Raw genomic sequence first — 23,868 nt, 5'->3', positions numbered from 1 at the left:
GACGGACACCTTCCCACCCGCACACAATCGCAATAGTGTAACTTGCTTTTTCATCTTTTCCCAATTACTTCAAACATTTAGAGAAACATCGAAAATGACAGAAACCGCAAAATCCATGCACACTTCAATCACAAAGTGTAAACAAAGGGTTTAAGAGAACAAATGCCTTGACAAGAAAGGACACACTGAATCCATCAGCACTAATCTTCATGCCTAGAAATAACATTTAAACCATTCTAAATCATGAAACATGCATTTTCCACACTTGGAAGGGGATCTTGGAGAACCAACACCATGATTTTAAATATTGGAAAGCTGAGGGGTAAAGAGATGAAAGAAAAACGTTGCTAGCTAAAACTTTTAGCTGGCTCAAGAGTGTTACTAGTGTTACAAAGGGCAAAACTCATGTTAAAGCAAGAAGAAATGACAAAACCTTAAAATCATTAAGTGAATTCATGAAAAAAATTTTGTTCTTAAGATTACATTTACCTTCCACCGTAAAAACTAGTTAAATATATGTAACATAGCAAAATAAACTTAACCAGAGTATAGAACTAAAATAGTGAAAACAAAGAAGATGCAACATTTCTTATTTTGATCCACTAGAGAAATTAATCATCATTAAGAATTTCAAAAGAGATGGAGGTAAGATAGAAAAATCAAAATGAAATGTAGTGCTAGTCTGCGGATGACTTTAATGAATTTTAATAACAAAGTCATTTCAATATTTTAGAAACCACAGTGTTTTCCAACGACCACCATTATTTTTATACAGCGAAACACTGAAAAAGTGCAGGTTTCAAACATATTCACAGTGCTCAATGAAGAAACCAAAGACAGCTTTCTGGCCTCACAGAGTATACAGCGAATTCAGTTAAAAAAAAAAAAAAAAAAAGTTTTTAACTAAAGGTTGTTTTAACAAAGCTTATCACCTGAGACTTTGTGAAAGCTATCTCATTTAGAGTGTAATTTAAATGATAAAATGTGCCAAGTAAGTATTTATTTCCTACCTCAGCTATTGGCCATGTGACCTCTGGTAGATTACTGACTTCCCACTTTCTTCATCTGTAAAACTAGGATAATAGTAGTACCTACTTTATAGGGTTACTGAGCATTGTGAAGATTAAATGTGTATGTGGGATTTCATATATATGCATATATGCATGTGTGAATATACATGTATGTTTGTTTGTAACAGTGCCTGCTCTGGTGCTATATAAGTATTAGTTGCTATTGTATTATGTAAGTATTTTTCTACTTTCTTAATGACCAATTACTACACATCTACTGACGTTTTGTAATACAAACTGACCATAATAAACTGCTAATGAAACTGGGTCTATGCAGTACAATCCCCTCATTTTGCAAATGAGATTAAGATTAATTGAAAAGAAATGTACACTGTCTATATGCTTGAATCATTTCAAAGTAATTCAGGGGTAAGAAAATACATCCATTGAAAAGCTGGGAAAAAGTTCCATTTTCAAGGGCTACCTTAAAATATTTCATTCTCAACCTTTAAGATGCCAGTAAACTCTTCACATGCTACCCTGTATGCCATGGAGGCAGGCTGGGGGCAGGAGGCAAGCAGTGGATAACTAAAAAGGTGGTGGAAGCCAGGACACTCTTCTTACGACCATCCATGCCACACGAGTGAGGTCAGCATGCAACAGGGCTGGAGTCCATGCCCAAACACAGCAACAGCACGTGAACGGCGAGCTCAGCACACCAGCAACCAGCAGGAAATGTGTAGAGGCTACTGCAGAAATGTGTAGTAAGGGTGGGCCTTGCTTTTACCCTTAAGTCTTTACACACCATTCTTCTTTTCTTTTTTGTTTTTGAGACTGAGTCTCACTGTCGCCCAGGCTGGAGGGCAGTGGTGCCATCTCAGCTCCCGGCAACCTCCGTCTCCCGGGTTCAAGCCATTCTCCTGCCTCAGCCTCCTGAGTAGCTGGGATTACAGGTGTCTGCCACCACGCCCAGCTAATTTTTGTATTTTTAGAAGAGACAGGGTTTCACCACCCATGATGGAAAAAGAAATCAAGGTCCCTTCTGAATCTTGTGGATGCCCTGTGCTGCCTTAGTGAATCTTGTGGCTTCTCTGTGCTGCCTTACGCACCATTATCTCTAAGGCAGCACAGAGCATCCACAAGATTCAGAAGGGACCTTGATTTCTTTTTCCATCATGGGTTACATTTTAAAACTAAGTTTTTGTTTGGGAGTCGGTGTGTCACTCTGTGGTCCAGGCTGGAGGGCAGTGGTGTGATCACAGTCCACTGCAGCCTCAAACTCCTGGGCTCAAGTGAGCCTCCTGCCTCGGCTTCCCAAAGTGCTGGAACTACAGGTGTGAGCCACTACACCCGGCCTTAAAACTACTTTTAAAGAAAGAATTTGAATACCAATCTGAGACTTAAACACACTAAACCTTTACCTTAAAGGGAAAATTGCAGTTTTCTAAGTTAAATTTTCTGAAAAAAGCAAAACTCAAAAAAAAAAAAAGAAAAAGCCTGCCCCAAAAACTTCTTTTTGCAAGGCTACAAATGACGATATTTTCTTTTTTTTTTTTTTTTTTTTTTTTTGAGACGGAGTCTGGCTCTGTCACCCAGGCTGGAGTGCAGTGGCCGGATCTCTGCTCACTGCAAGCTCCGCCTCCCAGGTTTACGCCATTCTCCTGCCTCAGCCTCCCGAGTAGCTGGGACTACAGGCGCCTGCCACCTCGCCCGGCTAGTTTTTTGTACTTTTTAGTAGAGACGGAGTTTCACCGTGTTAGCCAGGATGGTCTCGATCTCCTGACCTCGTGATCCGCCCGTCTCGGCCTCCCAAAGTGCTGGGATTACAGGCTTGAGCCACCGCGCCCAGCCAATGATGATATTTTCTATCAGTAACAAGATAGTTATGAAGTAGATTTTGTGCGAAAGATGAGTTAATCAATTCTGAATAAATATGTCTACAACTAAATCCTCCAGAGAAAGTCAAGGGAATTTGACTTTAAAAAGGCTTAGACGGGCTGGGCACAGTGGCTCACACCTGTAATCCCAGCACCTTTGGGAGGTTGAGGTGGGCGGATCACGAGGTCAGGAGATAAGAGATCATCCTGGTCAACATGGTAAAACCCTGTCTCTACTAAAAATAAAAATAATTAGCTGGGCATGGTGGCAGGCGCCTGTAAACCCAGCTACTCAGGAGGCTGAGGCAGGAGAATGGCATGAACCTGGGAAGTGGAGGTTGCAGTGAGCCCAGATCACACCACTGCACTCCAGCTTGGGCAACAAAGCGAGACTCCACTTCAAAAAAAAAAAAGAGGCTTGGACTATTTGAGCCTTTCTTCTCCGCAAAAATATAGGCTTCACTTCTCATATTTAGAATCCAGGAATGTAAAATCTCTAAAGAACATATAGAAAGCCTTCATAGTAAATCAAGCCAAATCAACAAACATATCTTGATATGGGCAAAAAGGGATGACTTAGCTTTGGGTCTTGTTTTCCCTGATTTTAAGAGGTAAGTGTTTGCCTGGCTACCCTTCATATTTGGATCATGGGAAAGGCTAGCTGGGAGAATGTACTTTTTCCTGGTGGCCATTTCTGCAGGTGGCCCTGGGGTTTGTGCTAGGCCAGTGCTGATGTGCTCATTTGCAGGACATGCTGAGATGCGTGGGTGAGGACACTGCATGCTGTGTAAACAAGAATAACCTTGTTAAGCTTTGAGTAGTCAATGAGGTCAGGCCGGTGTCGGTGGATGAGGGCACAGAGTCCAAGGCCATCTTTCCAGCTTCACAACCGTCGAGAAGAACAGGAACACGTGTTAGTGGAGAGAAAGAAGCAGCCAGCGTCTGCACTCAGTCAGATGTTGGCCTTCCTTCTGTCTGACTTAATGCATCGAAAACCCCAGGTAGCTTCCTCTTTACCCCACCCAGTGAGCTTGAACACTCAACTTCTTCCCAGGGTCCGCTGTACTCCTCTCCTTTCGACTTCCTCTCCTGAGACTTGCTGTGTCTCCTGCCCCGGTCTGGTCCGTGCTGGCACAGGCAGTGAAAGGAAGGGAGATGCCTCTACTGCTGTCCCTGCCCAGCCAGTCCCAGGTTTCCTCTCTCTTCTCCAAGTATCCATTCTGGCCCTTACCCCTGAGTCTACCCAATAAATATACACAAGGACGTCTACCCTGCAAATGTCCAGAACACACTTCCTCTAAAAGTTCTTAGGATGCTTCAAAAGCCTCCGTTAGCTCCCAGATACTCCTTTGTCTTTCTTTATAAAGTTCTTTTCTTTGTCTTTTAAGGCAAAGGCATGTAGGTGAGGGAGGACATGCAACTAGCAGGGCAGATGTTTATTTCTGGCCTTTTTCCCCCATAGACACCAGCTCTAAATGCCCCATAGACAAGGGCAGGCCAGAGCTTGCTGGTGACAGCGGGTTCAGTGAGAGCAGAGTGTGGGAGTTCTGTTCCTCAAAGGGTCTGGGGTAGGAGACCTCCGTGAGAGTTATCAGTGCTACAATGCTGAAGTATTGGGGCCAACTGGGAGTCAGAAAAAGAAAAGCAAGATGAGTGGACACAGGTCTGGGCACTCCAACTTTGACACCTGCAGAAAGTCCCAGCCCTTGATAGCTTCTCTCATCTGCCAAATAGCACATTGTAGGGACAAAGAAGGATTCTCTTCCCCTTTATCCTCCCAAGGCCTGGCTCAGTGCCTGACACTTGGCAGACATTCTGAGAATAGTTGTTTAACTACAAGAACCTCCCCAGTTTTTCACCGCAGTTCATCCTTATCTTTCTGATTATCAGTGGCCAGTGGTGGGCTTTTTTGCATTCATGGGTAACCTAGCATCCAAAGGTGAAAATATAACCAACTCTTTCACTTCAACGTAATAATGACCAATCTACATGAGAGAGACTGAAGCAAGTGACAGAATCATGCTCTCTCCCCTTATGTCAAGATTTCATTCATCTCATTTCCTACAATTTTTCAAACATAATTTTTCTACCTCTTTTGAATTTCAGCAGAGCAAAACTGATGGATGAAGGATCGTTCTATTTCCTACAGGGCTGAGGGCTGAAGAGTCGCTAGTCGCTAGTAGGGGGTATGCAGACTCTGCCAGGGTCCCCCTCATCCCTGAGAAACAACAGCCATTCCTGCTGCCTTTTCCCAATACCAAGGTGAAGACTAAAGTAAGATGCATGCTTATACCCCCAAACTCAGTAGAATCCTTCTGGCACTGCAACACCATTCACTTACAAACACAGTGCTGTTTTACCAGCATCCTAAGGCTTAATCCAATGTTTTCCTTTGGGAGACTTTAAGCATCAAGAATTCTACAGCCTGAGTTCTCCTCCGTACATAAAAGGTTTCTCAGGCAGGAGAAAACACAGGTGCACACAAACACTGTTCCCCATGCTACCCACAGATTCCACTGACAATACAAGGACCAGGGGCCCTCGGTGCTCACCTAGTATGGAAGTTCTGAATGTTTACATTTCTATAAGGAGCGGTTTTCCTCTGACACCAAAGCAGCAGACCTTCTTTGGCAGATGTTTCTGTAATGACAGCCAAGAAAAAGTGGCCCCAGGGAAATGCCGCTTAGTTCACTTAGCTCCTAGTCACTTTCGAAACAGACCTCCCAGGGGGTCGATCACCAAATGCCTCATCTCTTCTTACAGCCTCTGCAAGGCATAGGAGCCAGAACGCTGATCTTGGTGAGTAACTTCTGATGACACTTAGGGACTTCAAAAGGACAATGCAGGAGCAATCACAAGCTCCAACATAAAAAGATACTAAAACCAGACTTCAGGGTGGTTGGTGACTTACCCCTTTTTAAATGAAAATAATTTTTTTTTTTTTTTTTTTTTTTTTTTTGAGGCACAGTCTCACTCTGTCACCCAGGCTGGCATGCAGTGGTGGGATCTTGGCTCACTGCAACCTCCGCCTCCCGGGTTCAAGAGATTCTCCTGCCTCAGCCTCCCGAGTAGCTGGGACTACAGGTGCCACCACCATGCCCGGCTAATTTTTGTATTTTTAGTGGAGACAGGATTTCACCACGTTGGCCAGGCTGGTCTCAAACTCCTGACCTCAGGCGATCCACCCACCTTGGCCTCTCAAAGTGCTGGGATTACAGGCGTGAGCCACTGTGCCCGGCTGACAATAAATGTTTAAAAACTGTGTGTACCCCATTGTGTGAGGTGACACTGGGGGCACCTATTATTCAGAATCAGAAACTAAGTGTCAAATTTGAAAAGGAGGCTGTGGATGCTGACAGACCTTTCCCTGCCTCTTGAGTGTATCCTTAAAGAACTAGCAAAGCTTAATACTGAGCACAATCTGTAATTGAAGTGAGTGTTACAGGACAATCGGATCCTTTGTATTCGCTTAATGCTTACTGTACACAATCCTGAAAAACATGCAAACATAAATAGTCTACAATGCAACTCACATGAAAAAATAAAATGTGTGTAGTTGATGACAACTGATCTGTCATTCGTCTGGTTTGTAACTCATACTCCTAGGTAAATGGAATTCACAGATGCTACCACATCTCAAATGTATTCCTTTACCCACTGATTTTGTAACACTTAAAGGGTTTCATTGGTAAATTTCGTTTGGCCAATTGACTTCTGACCAAAAGAAAAACCCAGTACCATCTGTGATGACCATAAAAATGTGCTGCTCAGACATCCCACGGCTGCAGCTGGGAGCACAGGGCAGGCAACTGACGTGCCAGCTGCAGCCCCCTGAATGCACCACACCCCTGCATTCCCACTGAGGCCACATTCCCCAGGGCTGCTCCAGACAAAGACTGGGGGGTGAGCAGCAGAGCTGACACACCCCTATGCGACGTGAGACTCCTCTCAGGGCAGTGTAGGGTTAAAGACTCCATCAGCCTCGAGAAATTAACCTCAGAACTGCACTGCAGTCCGAGACCTTCTTCCTCAAGCCTCCTCCCTTCCTCTTCTCAGCCCAGGTGTCAGCCAGAAGCTCTGGTCTGAAGGCTCGTCAGGAATCTCCTGCTCCCTCCCCTTCATCCTGCATAGGCATTTTCCCCAAAAAATCTCTTGCATTTCTGGTACGGCCTGAATGTTGGTGTCTTCCCGCCCATCACCAAATTCGTATGTTGAAGCCCTAGACCCTAATGTGCCTGTATTTGGAGATGGGGCCTTTGAGAGGTGCTTAGGGTTAGATGAGGTCATGAGGGTGGGGCCCTCATGATCAGATTAGTGCCCTCATAAGAAGAGACACCAGGGAGCCTGTTCACTGGCAGGTTCTCCCCCACCCCCACCCACCATGTGTGGCACTGAGGCACAGCACGGCAGCAGCCAACTGCTAGCCAAGAAGAGGGTCCTCACAGAATCAGACCATGCTGGCACTCTGATTTTGGACTTCCAGCCTCAAGAATTGCAAGAAAACAAAGGTCTGCTATTTAAGCCACCCATGCTATGGTATGTTTTCATAAAGGCCTGGAAAGACTACAACAATTTCTAGTTAGTCTTGGCACTTGCTTCCTGGAGGAGCCAAACCAACACACATCTAAACAGCTCCTCAAAGCCACTTATATAACTTAGGATTCCGCCCATATTTAAATGCTAACAGTTTAGAAATTCCCTAAAGCATGTGGACTCATAACTAACATGGGGCCTCTTCTATCTTAGGAAGGGATTGAAGTTGATTTTTTCAAATCAAAATAATTCTATAATTATTTATCTAAATTGTCCATTTTAGGCTGGGCATGGTGGCTCACACCTGTAATCCCAGCACTTTGGGAGGCTGAGGCCGGCGGATCACAAGACCAGCCTAGCCAAGACGGTGAATCCCGTCTCTACTAAAAATACAGAAAGTAGCCGGGCACGGTGGTGGGTGCTTGTAATCCCAGCTACCTGGGAGGCTGAGGCAGGAGAACTGCTTGAGCCCAGGAGACGGAGGTTACAGTTAGCTGAGATTGTGCCACTACACTCCAGCCTGGGCGACAGAGTAAGACTCTGTCTCAAAAAAACAACAAACAAACAAACAAACAAAAAACTGTCCGTTTTAGTTCACATTTTCTTGGACCCATAACCCAGACAAAGTACACACACCCCTAAAGTTCCATGTGCTATAACTTGAACGACTCCTGTTCATGTCTCTTAACTAGCAAGTGCTAGTTAAGGGAAAATAAACTGAAACTGTTAAGACTTAATTAAAATGTGAATTGATATGGATGTTGAAATCTGGAACTCCACAGCCAGTTATTCTGCCTGTCATTGCAGTCCTGACCAACATAATAAATAAGAAAAGGTGTATCAGGAAGAAATAATGGGATATATTTAATAGAGTTTAAATAAAACTTAACAGGTTAGAAAAGCAAACAAAGGTACATGTATCTACAACATCTTAATATTGTTACTGAAGTTTAGATTTACAAGTCACAGAGTTTCACTTAATTTCTGTCTGAATATGTGTGAACACTCTCGGGCCATGAAGGTCAAACAAGGCTTTTTCCTTATTTAATTGGTTACTACATTCAAAGCTGACCCTCCTCCAACCCCAAATCCATTTTCAGGCTTTCAGCAAAAGGTGAACAAGCTTGTGTGAATTATGTACATTACTTGAAAGCCTACTCCCAAAAGGTATATGGGAAAGTGGAAATGTGGCCATTTGGCACAAACAGGTCCACACACAAAACCCTCATCATGGGTGTAAAAAGCATGTTACGGACTGGCAGTGCTATTTGTCATTGCATCACGAAACACTGAATGACACCCCGAGGAGCTCCATCATCCACTTACATCTGGACTGCTTTCATCAACACATGTATTAATCTCTCATTTTCTTTTCTTTTCTTTTTTTTTTTTTGAGACAGAGTCTTGCTCTGTCACCCAGGCTGGAGTGCAGTGGCGTGATCTCGGCTCACTGCAAGCTCCGCCTCCCAGGTTCAAGCAATTTTCCAGCCTCAGCCTCCTGAGGAGCTGAGATTACAGGTGCCCGCCACCATGCCCAGCTAATTTTTGTATTTTTAGTAGAGACGGGGTTTCACCATGTTGACCAGGCTGGTCTCGAACTGCTGACCTCATGATCCACCTGCCTTGGCCTCCCAAAGTGCTGGCATTCCAGGCGTGAGCCACCGCGCCCGGCCTAATCTCTCATTTTCCTTCTTGGAAGAGGCCCATCATTTTGTTGAAGGAAACTCACTCCTCAAAGAATTTGTTTCTAATAACAATGACTTTTTCAACATACTATATATCATTAAAACAAATAAAGATTATTTTTCTGTAGACTTACAGAAATTAAATGAGGTTATTAAAAAATTACTCGATGAAACTAAAGCAAATAAAAATATGAATTAGCAAACTAATTTTCTACTGTGTTGGACACTACAGAACTATCTGCTTGAAAGAGATTTAGGTACTTTGCTAATAAAATTATAATTTTTTAATGCTTAATTTCTTAGTCTTGTGAAGGGCAGATTAATATAGCCTTTTATTGCAAAATTTTACAAAATATTGTGATTTAGCTATCTTGCTTTGGGCGTGTTAATAACAATTTTGGGGAAAGCTCTAATGGATAATACCATTCATACCTACACTTGAAATATAATTAAGTTTTAAATTCATATTATAACTAATTTAAAATTTGTAACCAATCAGAAACAACTTCTGGTCAACTTCACCTCTGCAATATTTGTGGAAAAAGGATTTGCTAGACCAGCAACAGTGTGAACAAGATTTCTAAAAGTAGTATTTATTTAAAGTGGGTTCAACAGTTTAAATATTTAAATTTAGAAGTATATAAAAACTGATAATTACAACTTACAATTTTTAAATAAAGCAGGAATTTTAGGAAGCCTCTTGTTTCTTGCATTAGCATAAAGGAAGGTACTGTAATAGAACTATATTGTACAAAAGTTTTCAAAGTCAGACTATGTATTAATTCAAGCTGGCTGTAATTCATGAGCCTGAATTGTTGAGGTGTTAATGCCATTAGATTTTAGTTTGATTTTTAGATGACATAAGTGGGTCTCCGGTGCCAGAAGGGAATAATTGAAGTGAATTTGAAGGTCCGTAAGGGCAAGTACTGCAGACTTCATGTCAGCTGGTACAAGTAGGCAAAGTGTTCTTTCTTAATGTTTGTTGGTTGATGAGTACCTAAAATCACTTAAAAAGACCAGAGTCTCGCGCCTGTAATCCCAGCACCTTGGGAGGCTGAGGTGGGCAGATCACGAGGCCTGGAGATTGAGACCATCCTGGCTAACACAGTGAAACTCTGTCTCTACTAAAAATATAAAAAATCAGCCCGCGTGGTGGTGGGTGCCTGTAGTCCCAACTACTCAGGAGGCTGAGGCAGGAGAATGGCGTAAACCCGGGAGGTGGAGCTTGCAGTGAGCCGAGATTGCACCACTGTACTCCACCCTGGGCGACAGAGCAAATCTCTGTCTCAAAAAACAAACAAAAAAACAAAAAAACCAGAGTCAGAAGCTACTCTGGCCTGGGCAGAATTATAAATAACGTCTCCACCCCTTACCACTCAGGTACTTGGTTACCTACTAGATTACAGAGTCGGGGGAGCTGAATCGTTGGACAATGCAGACAGCCCTGAAACACATTCTGCAGTTATACACTTTGTGATTTGAGGGCCAAACAGGCAAAGTCCTAATTTTAAGAATGCCAATTTGACACTTTTCAACAGTGCTGAATTCATCAAAATATTTGGGAGTATAGTTAGTGTAAAAGACTAAAGATTTTTATCTTCAGTGGCAGTGCCAAGGATTAAGATTCTATGATAATGATGGAACAGTAGTTAGGCCAAAAGATACAGTGACCATAGAGGTCTTGTTTAAAAAGAAAAAGAAGAAAAAAGAAAAAGGGAGAGAGGTAGGGAGGAAGAACGTAAAGGAAATAACAAATGAACGTGGATTGCAACAGATTCTGTTTTTATACCTGGGGTATAAAAAATGTTTCAGTTGTAAGACTACAGAACTCTGCCATAGCTGTAAATTTACTAGCATAATAAGCAATCAAGAAGCTCAATAAATGTTCATTTGAAAAAGCGACTTCTGTTCTGAACATGTGCTCATCTTGTGCAAACCGATTCCAGCCTCCATGAATGAAACAGTGCTGCCGGGGTCTTTTCTTACACACATACCAAATGTAGAAGAACCCACTTACATGTCTCTCATTCAATCATGACTGTTGGACTTTCAAATATCTTGTTCAAATTTTAATTCATAAGCTCAACTTACAGATTATACAATTACACTTTTAACCATGTCTTTTACCTTCAACCGAAATATCCTGAATAGCAAAGCGAAGGATGATGGTCCAGATCATGCCCAGGGTCATTTTCACGTTGCCATCAACAATTTCTGCAGGTAAGAAAACAACAAATTAATGTAAAGATAACATAGTCAGTACATAACTTTTTTCCTATATATAAATTTTGACTTCAGAGCTATTGGAAAATGTGCATATGGAAAGACCGGTTTATGTTTTTAAAAGTATCGCAGTATGTCTGGTTATAAATATGGTATTCATAACCAAATGTCTCTAGTTTAAATAAATTCTGAGTTAATAATAAGCACAAATCTTGCATTATGTATTATCACTGAAAATCACCCAGGAATCTCCAAAGTTTTAACATGCAATGAGCTAAGGTGGTCTTTTTTTTTTTTTTTTTTTTGAGATGGAGTCTCACTCTGTCACCCGGGCTGGAGTGCAGTGACACAACCTTGGCTCACTGCAACCTCTGCCTGCGGGGATCAAGCAATTCTCCTGCCTCAGCCTCCTGAGTAGCTGGGACTACAAAGACTACAGGCATGCGCCACCACACCCAGCTAATTTTCTGTAAATTTAGTAGAGACGGGGATTTCACCACCTTGGCCAGGCTGGTCTTGAACTCCTGACCTCAGGTGGTCTACCCGCCTCGGCCTCCCAAAGTGCTGGGATGAGCATGAGCCACTGTGCCCAGCCATGAACTAAGGTTTTAAATAATCAAATAAACAGAACACAGTCTCATCTTTATCCTGACCCTTCTTACGGCATTCCGCAGCTGACAAGTAGCAGGACTCAGTTGTACATATGGTGGTAATCTCAACTCCCGCTGACCTCGCCGAATTCCCAGTCTCCCATAGAGAACAAAGAGACCACTTCCTTCCTATTAGTTCTTATTAAGAGTCAGTGGGATGTGTAAGTTCTTTCTCAGTCCTGTAAGTGTTCTGAAGATGACAGCATTATATTTAATTCTATGCTTTACAAAGAACCTAGAGCTTTGGTCTCCCACTCAGGGTACCATTTGTTCTTACCTCTGTGCACTCAGCGCCCGAGGGGAGAGCCTGATACAAGGCAGGTACAGTAAATGGTGAAAGGGAGGGAAGAAGAGAATTCAAGCAGCAGCCCACACCTGTGCTATAAGGTCACTGTGGCAGAGACGGCCACCCCACCACTCACCTTCAGCCCCGATGGACACCAGTTTCACCCCTTTGCTGGCTATGTAATCCAAAGCTTTGTTGACGTTAGCAATTTTGTGGAACCGCATTTTTCCTCGGTCAGGTTTGGGCAGCCTTTCCCCTGTTGGATGAAACGAGAATCATGCAGACATGGAGACAGTGACCTCTTGATGCGGAATCAAGATGCCAAACCTCAGAATCCATTTTTTCCTTAAAAACAAATGGTTACATGACTATTTCTGATGTGTGCCTGGTCTCTCTAAATCACAGCAATGAGGGAACGGTAACCAAAAGGTTTTCAGGATCAAGTGGACCAGCAGGCAGCCATACTATGAAGGACATATGCTTTTCAGATCTGCAGGGAGAGTCTGGTTTGGCCCATGATCCAACTTACGAATGAGTAAAAAGAGAAGCTGGTTAGAGTCCCTGGAGTATTCAGAGTTGCTGGCTAACTGTTAGAGGAAGTCAGGATGGCCTAGTTAAAATCACAGAGGTGGCTGCCAGGGTTCGTTCGACACCTGATTATGAAGATATATGGATCAGGGCAGATCTGCCATAATCCTTCCCAGTCACACTTCTCCAAAGGTGATCCATTCTCTAGTCCAAAGTCTAAATCGCCCAGTTGAAATTCAGGACAAATCAAAGCCCCCCTGGGATTTTAGCTTATATGTTCAGAGTTCTGCCAACATCTACAACATGGAGATTTTTGGATACAAGATGATTTCTGGAATACGCTCTAGCTGGACGAAGAGTAGAGAGGGCAGCATGGAGGGAGTCATGTGAAGTCATTTTTTCTTCTCGTTTCAAGCTTGGTGGTATAAACATTATTTTAATAAGTCATTTTTAAAGAGAATTCACTCCTTTTTTAGAACACAAAAATAACTCCAGGCAGATTGTTCTTTGGAAAGGTTTTCTTTGGCAATAATACCATGTTCTTGCCCAGCCAAGTTCAAAGTGAACTTCTGATGTAATCATCTTTAAATAGTTGCTTACCTACTGATAACACATGAAAGCATAGGATTGGGATATATAACACCAACCTGAGATGACTTCCAAAAGCAGCATGAGCTTAAGGCCATTCCTGAAGTCTTCTTCGATGTTCTCAATTTGGGTGCCGGCTTTCCTTAAGTGGGAGTTACACCAGGCAGTGAAGGTCTGCAAAGAAAACCAAACATGGTTTAACACAAGTCCATCAGATTTCAGATCCCTTCCTCACAGACAACACTTCACACCTTACACATTCTTGGGAATCTACAAGGCTGGGGCTGCTTGGGCTTCCAGAGGATGGAGAATTTGATGGAAAGAACTGGAAACCCAAAAGAACGATTTTAGTAAATTTTCCACTTTAGAGACAAAAACTCTCTTAATGGATATACCAACCTCAAGAATTTTTGCCTTCTATTTAAAAAGACACCACATTTATACCCGTATCTTCACCTTTTGAAAACCTTTTACTTTGTAGAAAAGACAGATTAAATTAAGATGTTCTTATTTCTTGCTCACAAATATGCAAAATACGCTTGCTTGCAGCAGAATAGATGAATAAATAACAGTGTTTTGTTTTGGAGACAGGGTCATCCAGCTCTGTCACCCAGGCTGGAGTATAATGGTGTGATCACGGCTCACTGCAGCCTCAACCTCCCAGGCTCAATTGATCCTCCTGCCTCAGTCCCCTAAGTAGCTGGGACTATAGGCATGCACCACCACACCCAGCTATTTTTTTTTTTTTAGAGATGGGGTCTTGCTATGTTGCCCAGGCTGGTCTCAAACTCCTAGACTCAAGCAATCCTCTTGCCTCAGCCTCCCAAAGTGCTGGGATTACAGGCATGAGCCACCGTGCCCAGTCTAAATAATGTTTAAAGAAAGTTCAAAGGCCAGGCGTGGTGATTCACACCTATAATCCCAGTACTTTGGGAGGCTGAGGCAGGCAGATCAGTTGAGGTCAGGAGTTTGAGACCAACCTGGCCAATATGGTAAAGCCCCGTCTCTACCAAAAATACAAAAATTAGCCGGGTGTGGTAGCATGTGCCTGTAGTCTCAGCTACTCAGGAGGCTGAGGCAGGAAAATAGCTTGAAACTAGGAGGCGGAGGTTTCAGTGAGCCAAGATCATACCACTGTACTCCAGCCTGGGTGACAGAGTAAAACTCTGTCTCAAAAAAAAAAAAAAAAAATGTTCAAAATGTCTTGCTTTAGAGGAGACGGTGGGTGATATTGTGTAGCATAGAGAAGAGAGAAGGAACCCATAACCAATAATAGCCTACAACCAGTTTATCTTGGGTGAACAACAGTTTTAAGCTACTAATTAAACCAATTAAACAAATTTGCAGTGTAGTCAATCATTGAAAAAATAGTAACAATAACCTCCTACAAGCATGTTCCAAGCACTGGACTAGATCCTGGATCTCAAAGGTGACTATATTCAACCCTGCCTTTGGAAGGGATCACAGTCCAGTCATATTAGCAAATTACTGGAACAAATCTTCAGCTGAAAATGGACCACAGATGAAGTGACATCCAAAGTCATTCTGTTTATTTTTCCAGCTTCTTTTAACTTGGCTTCCACTTGTGCCCTATTTCCTGCCAAAACCAGATTAGAGATGTTTCTGGCAGCTGCTGGCTAAGCATGCAAACTGTCCCCTCGTCCCACAACAGCTGCTGGGCTTGAGAACAAAGTGCCTGGCACATCAAACTGGGGAGTAGGGGTCACACAAACAGGGTTTGTGTTCAAGATGAAAAAGTCAACCTATCAAAAACAGACTGCTTCCAAGCCAGATACAGAAAGACCAAGTGTCCATAAAAATGATTTTCCTGGGTAATAAAGAGGATTTTCAAATCTGACTAATAGTCCCTCCTTTCAAGAAGGAGGTGATAGCATTTAATTCAAGGACAAAAAAAAAAAAAAAAAAAGAAGGGATTTTTTGGATTTACAGTAATAAATTTTACCCTGAGAGCCTAAACTAACAATTCTTTCTAAGCTTTAGTCAGGTCTAAACAGAAAAGATACTCTAAGCCATACACTCTATTTTTATTTATTTATTTATTGAGATGGAGTCTTGCTTATCTCCCAGGCTGGAGTACAGTGGCGTGATCTTGGCTCACTGCAACCTCTGCATCCCAGGTTCAAGTGATTCTCCTGCCTCAACCACCCTAGTAGCTAGGAATACAGGTGTCTGCCACCACACCTAGCTAATTTTTGTATTTTTAGTAGAGACGGAGTTTTGCCATGTTGGCCAGACTGGTCTTGAACTCCTGACTTCAGGTGATCCGCCTGCCTCGGCCTCTCAAAGTGCTGGGATTACAGGCATGAGCCACCATGCCCGATCTTAAGTCATATACATTAGATCTATACCCAATCAATGGGGTAGCTCCTAGCCACAAGTAGCCACTTAAACTTAGACTCATGAAAATCAAATTTAAAAATTAGCTCCTCAGATGCACAAGTCATCTTTTAAGTGATCAGAAGCCACATGTGGCTAGTAGTATTGGATGGTGCAAATATACAACATTCCTATCATCACAGAAAATTCTATTGGACAACACTATAGATAATTAAGTTTCATTTTCTGAAGGTAAGATTATGATAAAAATTCATTACTTATTTTTTAACATATTAATTTTATGTATTTACTTGTTGAATGAGTAATACATTTCCTTGGTTCAAAAGTCAAGTGGTACAAATGGTTTTCAAAAAAAAATCCATTCTCTCACCTTTGTTCCCTGGCTACCCAATGTCCTACCCCATAAGGAATGGAGCTATCAGTCTCTAGTATATTCCTTCAGTGGTATCTGTGTTTACGTAAACACACAGACATACATGTCTTGTTTTTCCTTTGGTCCCTTTAACACACGCCACAGGATATACATTGTTCTATACTTTGCTTGGCACAATGGCTCACGCCTGTAATCCCAGCACTTTGGGAGGCCAAAGTGGGTGGATCACTTGAGATCAGGACTGCGAGACCAGCCTGACCAACATGGTGAAACCCTGTCTCTACTAAAAATACAAAATTAGCTGGACATGGTGTCGCACACCTGTAATCTCAGCTACTTGGGAGGTTGAGGCGGGAGAACTGCTTGAACCCGGGAGGTGGAGGTTGCAGTGAGCCGAGATCGCACCATTACACTCCAGCCAGGGAAACAAGAGTGAAGCTCCATCTCAAAAGAAAAAAAAAACAACAACAAGCAAACAAACAATATATATAACCCAGAGATCATTCCATATCAGTATAAGTTATTTGTTTTTATGGCTGTATAGTATTCCACTGTAGCGTATAAACCGTATTTTATGTAACTAGCTCCCTATGAATGAACATTTGGGTTGTTTCCAGATAATTAAGTTATTACAGTAAAATACACCCCAGGCCCTATCTTCAGCAAGTACAATTACTTTAAAACAATTTTTAAAACTGATAATATTAAGACTAATCACATACCAGAGTTTTTGGGAAAGGCACAAAAGAATAGTAGGTTGTTTAAAAAAAAAAAAAAAAGAGCAACTGATGGAGAGAACATATAATGATATAAACATTTATAAAGTTTTTAAAATTTAAATTCTACTTAAAAGTGGGCAAATATTGCTGGTGCACGTCATCATACCTTGTCTGTTATTTAAGTGTCTTCATAATACAGGTATCAGAAGCACTTCTGGATATATCCCTAAAAGCTGCTCACAAAATCCCAAGCTTCCTGACCCCACACCGCAGAAAGTCTGTTTGAAACTACCTGCTTTGTTTGTTTGTTTGCTTGCTTGTTTGTTTCTGTAAAGAGATAAGAAGGTCTGGCTCTGTCACCCAGGCTGGAGTACAGTGATGCAATCACAGACCACTGCAGCTTTGAACTCCTGGCTCAGCGATCCTCCCACCTCAGCCTCCCGAGGTGATACTACCTTTTTATAGCTATACATACAATGAAGGTAATTTACCATAGGTAATTATCCACTTGTACAAATCCAGAGAAGGTCCATTTATTTAGCTGAGTTAAGCCTAATGAAGTTTCCCTATCTTTAATGATAAGAGCCAAGAAAGGTGGTGACTAACTTAAATGCAGAAAAAAGACTCCAGCTGTTCTGTGGTAATAGCTTAAAAAGAGGCCAGTGCCCCTGAAAAGGAATTTTAAGCTTTATTAGAATGTTGAATTTGTATTCTATTTCCTGTTTTAATTACCATTGCCTAGGGAGACTGTTCCTATGCATCTCCTATCACCCCTGTTTCTGTGAAAAGTCTGTTAATCATGGAGAAGATAAAAACAACAGTAGCAACAAAACCCCACACATTTGACCCGAAGACTTCTGTGTGAATTTTCTTGTTGTTTGTATTGCAACATGCATCTTTAGGGTTCTTGAAAACTAAACTTTGGAGAACTCAAGTGGGAATGAAAGTGGCTCCACACCATTCTGGAGGCAGGCTCCTCGGTTTAAAAAAGATTACCAAGCCGTATGTCCTTTCTTAAGGGAAATGGTGCTTTATTCAATCAGACACAGACCATGGAGGAAAGAAGCCAGTGTCTCCCCAACTTGTAGCTCAATCCAGAAGCTGCCCTGGCACATGCGGAATCCTCCAACCTCCTCTCTTGTTTTCAACTCAAACCCTCCTCTACCTCTCTCCTGAACCAACAGCTTATTCCCTGTTTCTCTGCACCTAGCCATAAATACAAACACTTTCAGCATCCCAAAAGTAGGCACATAAAAAGTTTTAGAGCCACAAAAAGAAGACTGAGATGGGACACCATAAAACCATCTATCACCAGAAAGAAAAGACAGATGTTTCTAGTCCTGGCCGGGTACAGTGGCTCACACCTGTAATTCCAGCATTTTGGGAGGCCGAGGCAGGGTGGATCACTTGAGGTCAGTTGTTCAAGACCAGCCTGACCAACATGGTGAAACCCCATCTCTACTAAAAATATAAGAACTCAGCCTGGCATGGTGGTGCATGCCTGTAATCTCAGCTACTCAGGAGACTGAGGCAAGAATCTCTTGAACCCGGGAGGTGAGGTTGCAGTGAGCCAAGATGGTGCCACTGCACTCCAGCTTAGGCAATAGAGCGAGCCTCTGTCTCAAAAAAATAAAAAGACATGTTTCTAGTCCTTACCACCCACCATAGAAGTTAAGACAAAGCTAAGGGAAACAATGTTCAACAGTGTTCTATAGATGGAAATGCGGTGGAAGACAGTCTCACTATGTATATTTCTTAGACAGCTGGAACAAATATTAGGATCTCTTTCCTAAACATAAAGAATTGCAACCAGTGAGTCCCTGGCCAGGGTGGGCAGTCTGTGGGTACAGATGCTCTCCACTGGCTATACAGGGCTTCCCTGGATGCACATGGAAACTCTCCTGTACACCGTGTTCCTGTGCCTTGGAGTCGTACGGATGCTTTCATGTGTAAGGACTGAAGGATTCTCAAATGATCAGCAGTCTCTGCCTCCATTATATTCCTGAACATGATCTAGAACAGTGGTCCCCAACTTTTTTTGGCACCAGGGACCAGTTTCGTGGAAGACAATTTTTCCACGGATATGGGGGTAGGGAAGGGGGATGGTTTCAGGCTGAAACTGTTCCACCTCCGATCATCAGGCATTCCATTCTCATAAAGAGTGCACAACCTAGATTTCTGGCACGCACAGTTCACAGTAGGGTTTGCACTCCTATGAGAATCTGATGCCACCGCTGATCTGACAGGAGGCAGAGCTCAGGTGGTAATTTGGGCCATGGGGAGCAGCTGTAAATACCGATGAAGCTTCTGCTCACTTGCTCGTCCGTTGCTCAACTCCTGCTGTGCAGCCCGGTTCCTAACAGGTCATGAACCAGTGCCAGTCCACAGTCTGGAGGTTGGGAGCCCCTGATCTGGAGACCCAGAGGCTGTTCCTCAACCTCCAAAACATGGTGGTTGAGTAAACATCAGTTGAAGGGGTTTTCCAGGAGCATTTGCTAGCTACAATTGTCACTCCCATTCAGTGGCGGAAGACGCTATTGCATCTTTCTTGGAGGACTTGCTAGCAAAGTCCCTAATCCATGGGAACTACAAGAGTACTGCCTTTCTCAAAGCTAAATTATATAACAGGGCAATCAGCACAATGTGCTTAACAGCAAAAAGAAAATGTGCATGTCCTTACTGAATTGTTGAGACAAACCAGTGTTATTCAATCGCTATGCATTTGTATTTGATTTCTTTTTAAGTTGACGAAGCCTACTGTCACATCAACCTACATTCCCTAGGGTAAAGGCAGGAAAAGTCTTTTAATCAAAATGAGTGAAAAATGTGACTGTTTGTATCATCCTCTTTGACTATGTATGTGCACAATTTTACCTAGAAGAGATTATTACCTAGATACACAGACGGGGACCTGAAAAATCAATCATGAGTCTGATATGGTTCCCTGAGTATCAGTCCATTTCACTTTTCAGTGAATTATTAATTCTTTTAGCAATACGGTTCTAAGCCTGGGCTGGCTTCTGTAAAACTACCTGTTCAATCTTCATCATTCCATTTTCTCCAAACAAAAGTTTTGGCAACATATCTATCCATTTCCTTTATACTTATTTAACCACCTTTTTCTTTAATAATAATTACACAAAATAATCATTTCAGATCACATGATCAGCTTTATGAAATAGTTCAAAAGATTATTGCAAGGAGAAGAAAGAGGCCGGCCAACACTACCTGTGTCACGATGGTTCGGAACACCCTCTCCTGTGAAACTACTGGAAACCATTGGAAGCCACAGCTCTATTAAACTGCTGTTCTAAAAAATGGTCCATTCCTTTTTCTATTTACAGCAATCACTTTAATAGTGCTCTTTTCTACTTCACAAATTCCCAATTTGCCAAGATTACCTCTAATCGGTTTCCCGGTTCTTTTTTAATATTAGAAAAGTAAGGAGGCTCTAGAAAGCTGCATATGTTGTAAAAATCACTGACTGAAGTGGAAGAGGAAGGTCAAAATCATCTCTCCGAAGTAAATGCAATTTCAGCTTTACCCTTAAGAAAGGAGGCTCTGCCCCCATAAAGAGTAAGTGGCCTAACCGTCTGTGACGGCGGAAAGTCCTGGAATCTGCGCGGAGCAGAACAACCGATTCACTACAGGGCGTCTCCATCCGCCGGCCAGCCAGACCCAAAAGGTCCACACATCACACAAACCGCACCGGATGCAGTAACATCTCAACCAACGAGCTGTCCCAGAATCACCAGCAGCAACCTTACATTTAAATGTTCAGACACTCAACCATCTTGAAAAACATTTAGAGAGTGTTGGCATCTACACTAAAATCAAGAAAGTCTGCGCTAACACCAAGGAAGCTCTCTCCTTTTCTTTTTTTTACCAAGGAAGCTCTCTAGATCCAGAAGCCACTCACAGTGGTGACCAGCCATTCGGCATAACGAAAACTGAATAATCACGACTTTGAAAATATCCCTCCAAATCTTCAACGTTGCCAAGTACTCAGATACATCTTTCAACCATCTACACAAAATTTTAAAAATTTAATCAAAGTAAGGATTACGTAAATGAATGTATTAATCCCAAGGATTTTGCTTGTGCTACAATCAATTATCAAGATGTCCTAGAAGTCCATTTGGGGCCTTAATGTTCTCATAACTTACATAACTAGGCATCTAACTACACAGCAGCCCATTTATTATCTGCCCACGAATCTCTGCTTGGTCTCCGAGGTCCTGTTAGATAACATGGTATGCAACAGCTCAGTTCAGCAGTCCCTAAAAAACACAGCCCTTAAATCTGAACCGTGGCTTCGTGACCAGCTTACTGTCTAGTGTGGGCAAGTCGGCTCATCTCTCTGTGGCTAGTTCCCTCCTCCAAGAAATGCACTATGATGGCCGGGCACAGTGGCTCATGCCTGTAATCCCAGTACTTTGGGAGGCCGAGGCAGGCGGATCACGAGGTCTAGGAGTTTGATACCAGCCTGGCTAACATGGTGACACCCCGTCTCTACTAAAAATACAAAAATTAGCCGGGCGTGGTGGTTCCCACCTGTAGTCCCAGCTACTCGGGAGGCTGAGGCAGAAGAACTGCTTGAACCCAGGAAGCTGAGGTTGCAGTGAGCCAAGATGGCGCCACTGCACTCCAGCCTGGGTGACAGAGTGGGACTCCGTCTCAAAAAGAAAAGAAAAGAAATGCACTATGAATCTAACTCGACTAGTTTGCTGTGAGGTATGATGGATTATAAGAGACTAGGAAATATAAAAGAGACTAGAAATACAAAAGAAGAGCAATCAGTGATGGCAATTCCAAGAAACTTGGGCGGTGCTGAGGGGTTTAAACTGAAAGAGAATTAAATCATTCTAAAATCTTACTCAGGTAGAGCAAGATTGCTCAGAAAAATAAAGACAGCCTATAGTCACGATTTATTCCTACTTGAACACAGGAGATATTCCGCCTCCAACAGCTAAGGAGAATCATGCTGTTGCTTAGCACAATTCATAGAATGTTGTTGCAGACAGAAAAGGGGTGCAAGAAGGTCTGTGATCTAAGAATCTAGAACCCTGCCAATTCTTCATCTTTTCCAGATTCATCACAAGTATTCATACTCCTGCTGGAGAACAAAGAGCATCATTAACATATCTTCATTTCCTCTGGTTAGAAAGTGTTCAGAACATCCGTTTTTACCTATAGGGGGCAAAAATATTGCCCATGTAATTGAAATAAACTTATTATTAAGGGACAATTAAAATATTGGGTGACATTTGAATCACGACTTGGTTCATAATACACCAGGTTCAAAGAGCCTTAAAATTAACTCTTGTAAAAAGGCAAAATCCGTTTCTTTCCACTGCAAAAGGAAGACCCACAGCTGGTTTCCCAGGCTGTTACATGTCTGTATGCATACATATTACTAATCAAAAAACTCAACGTGAGGTAGTCCCTAATCCTGCCTTATTCACCTCTGCCATCACTCAGAAAACCCAGCACCCAGCAGGTGCACCTGCATTCGCGCACACAGAGCTTGTACCTGTTAAAGTTTCAATACTTCCAAGTTTAAACTGTGATGATCTCAGTTATAAATAAAGTGGAACCTCAACAGTATCAAAAGGCTGCTTTTATTAGGTTGGTGCAAAAGTAATTGCAGTTTTTACCATCAAAAGTAGTGAGTAAAATAATAGCTTGAGTTCCAGGTACACTGATACAGACACTGACATACACCCGAAGGCAAGGTAAGAGAAAGACAGAGGGGCAGCCTTTTGTTCTGTTGATTCTCCCCGACAAACTCTGCCCGTATGCACGATTCAGAGTCTCTTTCTACCCAATGCCGTTGTATATCTAATGATCTCAAATTAAAGGGTAGGAAAGCTCACAAACAACTCCAGCACTTCCCAAGGCACCGTGACCACCACCATTTGAACATTCTAAGAAATGCTGGTGAAAGTAACACACAGAGAAGCAGGGATCTTTGTTTTGTGCTCTGGACAGCGCCTAGAACACAGTGGCATTCAATAACTATTGGTTGAATAAGATCTCATTTGTCAGACTTTCTGGAATCAATCAAAGAGGATAGAAGTCAATTTTTTTTTTAATAAAAAGAAACCTGAGAAGCTAAAAATGTGTATCTGCTCAAGTTCCAGGTTTTTAACATTTGTTATTATCATGTCAAACTTAACTACAGAATCCTTAAATGTTAAGAAAGATTCTAAAATCTTGCCAAGAAAAAAAAAAGAAAAAGAAAATACCTTGCAAAAATAACAGGCAACCTCACAGCTGAGGGTATCTAAAAATAGAACCAGGCTAATGGATGACACTTTAAGTGGAGAGGTTAAAGATGGTTCTCCCAGCACTTGAAAAGATTGTCTTATCCAGGTCTGGTTTTAATCAAATTCTGCACCGCAAATTTCAGGCTTCCACTGCCAGGCTCACAAGACTGATTTCCATTTAGTCCATGGGCTGTTCAAAACACAGAAAGAAAAGCACTAAGCTCTGAGACCGTGTAACAGGTAACACTCTTTTCAGGGTTTTCAACAAAGCCAAACTAGCCCTGACTAATACTGGTTTGAAGAATGACCTCTCCGATATATGGAATCACCCCTGTAACTTCCAGAAAGGATGGAAACTACAGAATTTGGAAAGGTGAAATGCCTGATAAGGCTGCTTTATACAGGGAAAAATCTATGCTCCAATGGGAAACTTGGGCATTGTCCATAAGCAGCCTTCTAGGCTTTTCTACAAATCTATAGGTCACAGATAACTGACAGCAATGCAAAATAATTCTGTCTACAGACATTCAAATAAATCAGAGGGGCACTCCTCCTCCTCCCACAGAAAATAGAGCCCCTCCATGTACACATTCATTTCATTCCCGCTCCACAAATGTGTCTTATTCTTTGGATGCTCTTTTGGACTGGCTGTAATGGCTTACCAGTTTTCTCACTAATGAGTTAAAGAACATCTTTAAATATTCATCTTTATACTGTATGAGGGTCATGATTCTACTTTTGAGAATTGTATTTTAATACCTTTTGGGTC

General features: G+C 42.2%; 1 protein-coding gene across 2 annotated transcripts in view; it reads right to left on the bottom strand.

The window, feature by feature from the left end:
• ACTN2 (actinin alpha 2) overlaps nucleotides 1-23,868 on the bottom strand; it is a 79,151-nt gene that overhangs the window by 35,990 nt on the left and 19,293 nt on the right. For both annotated transcript variants that reach the window (XM_007989887.3, XM_007989885.3), the window contains exons 2-6: nucleotides 13,440-13,554; nucleotides 12,401-12,520; nucleotides 11,233-11,319; nucleotides 5,440-5,527; nucleotides 3,690-3,768 (exon numbers count right to left, since the gene is read on the bottom strand). In XM_007989887.3, coding sequence (XP_007988078.1) covers nucleotides 3,690-3,768; nucleotides 5,440-5,527; nucleotides 11,233-11,319; nucleotides 12,401-12,520; nucleotides 13,440-13,554 — 489 coding nt within the window. The remainder of the gene's footprint in view (nucleotides 1-3,689; nucleotides 3,769-5,439; nucleotides 5,528-11,232; nucleotides 11,320-12,400; nucleotides 12,521-13,439; nucleotides 13,555-23,868) is intronic.

The sequence above is a fragment of the Chlorocebus sabaeus genome, chromosome 25, assembly GCF_047675955.1.
Source record: "Chlorocebus sabaeus isolate Y175 chromosome 25, mChlSab1.0.hap1, whole genome shotgun sequence".
NCBI lineage: Eukaryota > Metazoa > Chordata > Mammalia > Primates > Cercopithecidae > Chlorocebus > Chlorocebus sabaeus.
Note: the sequence above shows the minus strand (reverse complement) of the source record. Positions and strands in the feature narration are given on the sequence as shown.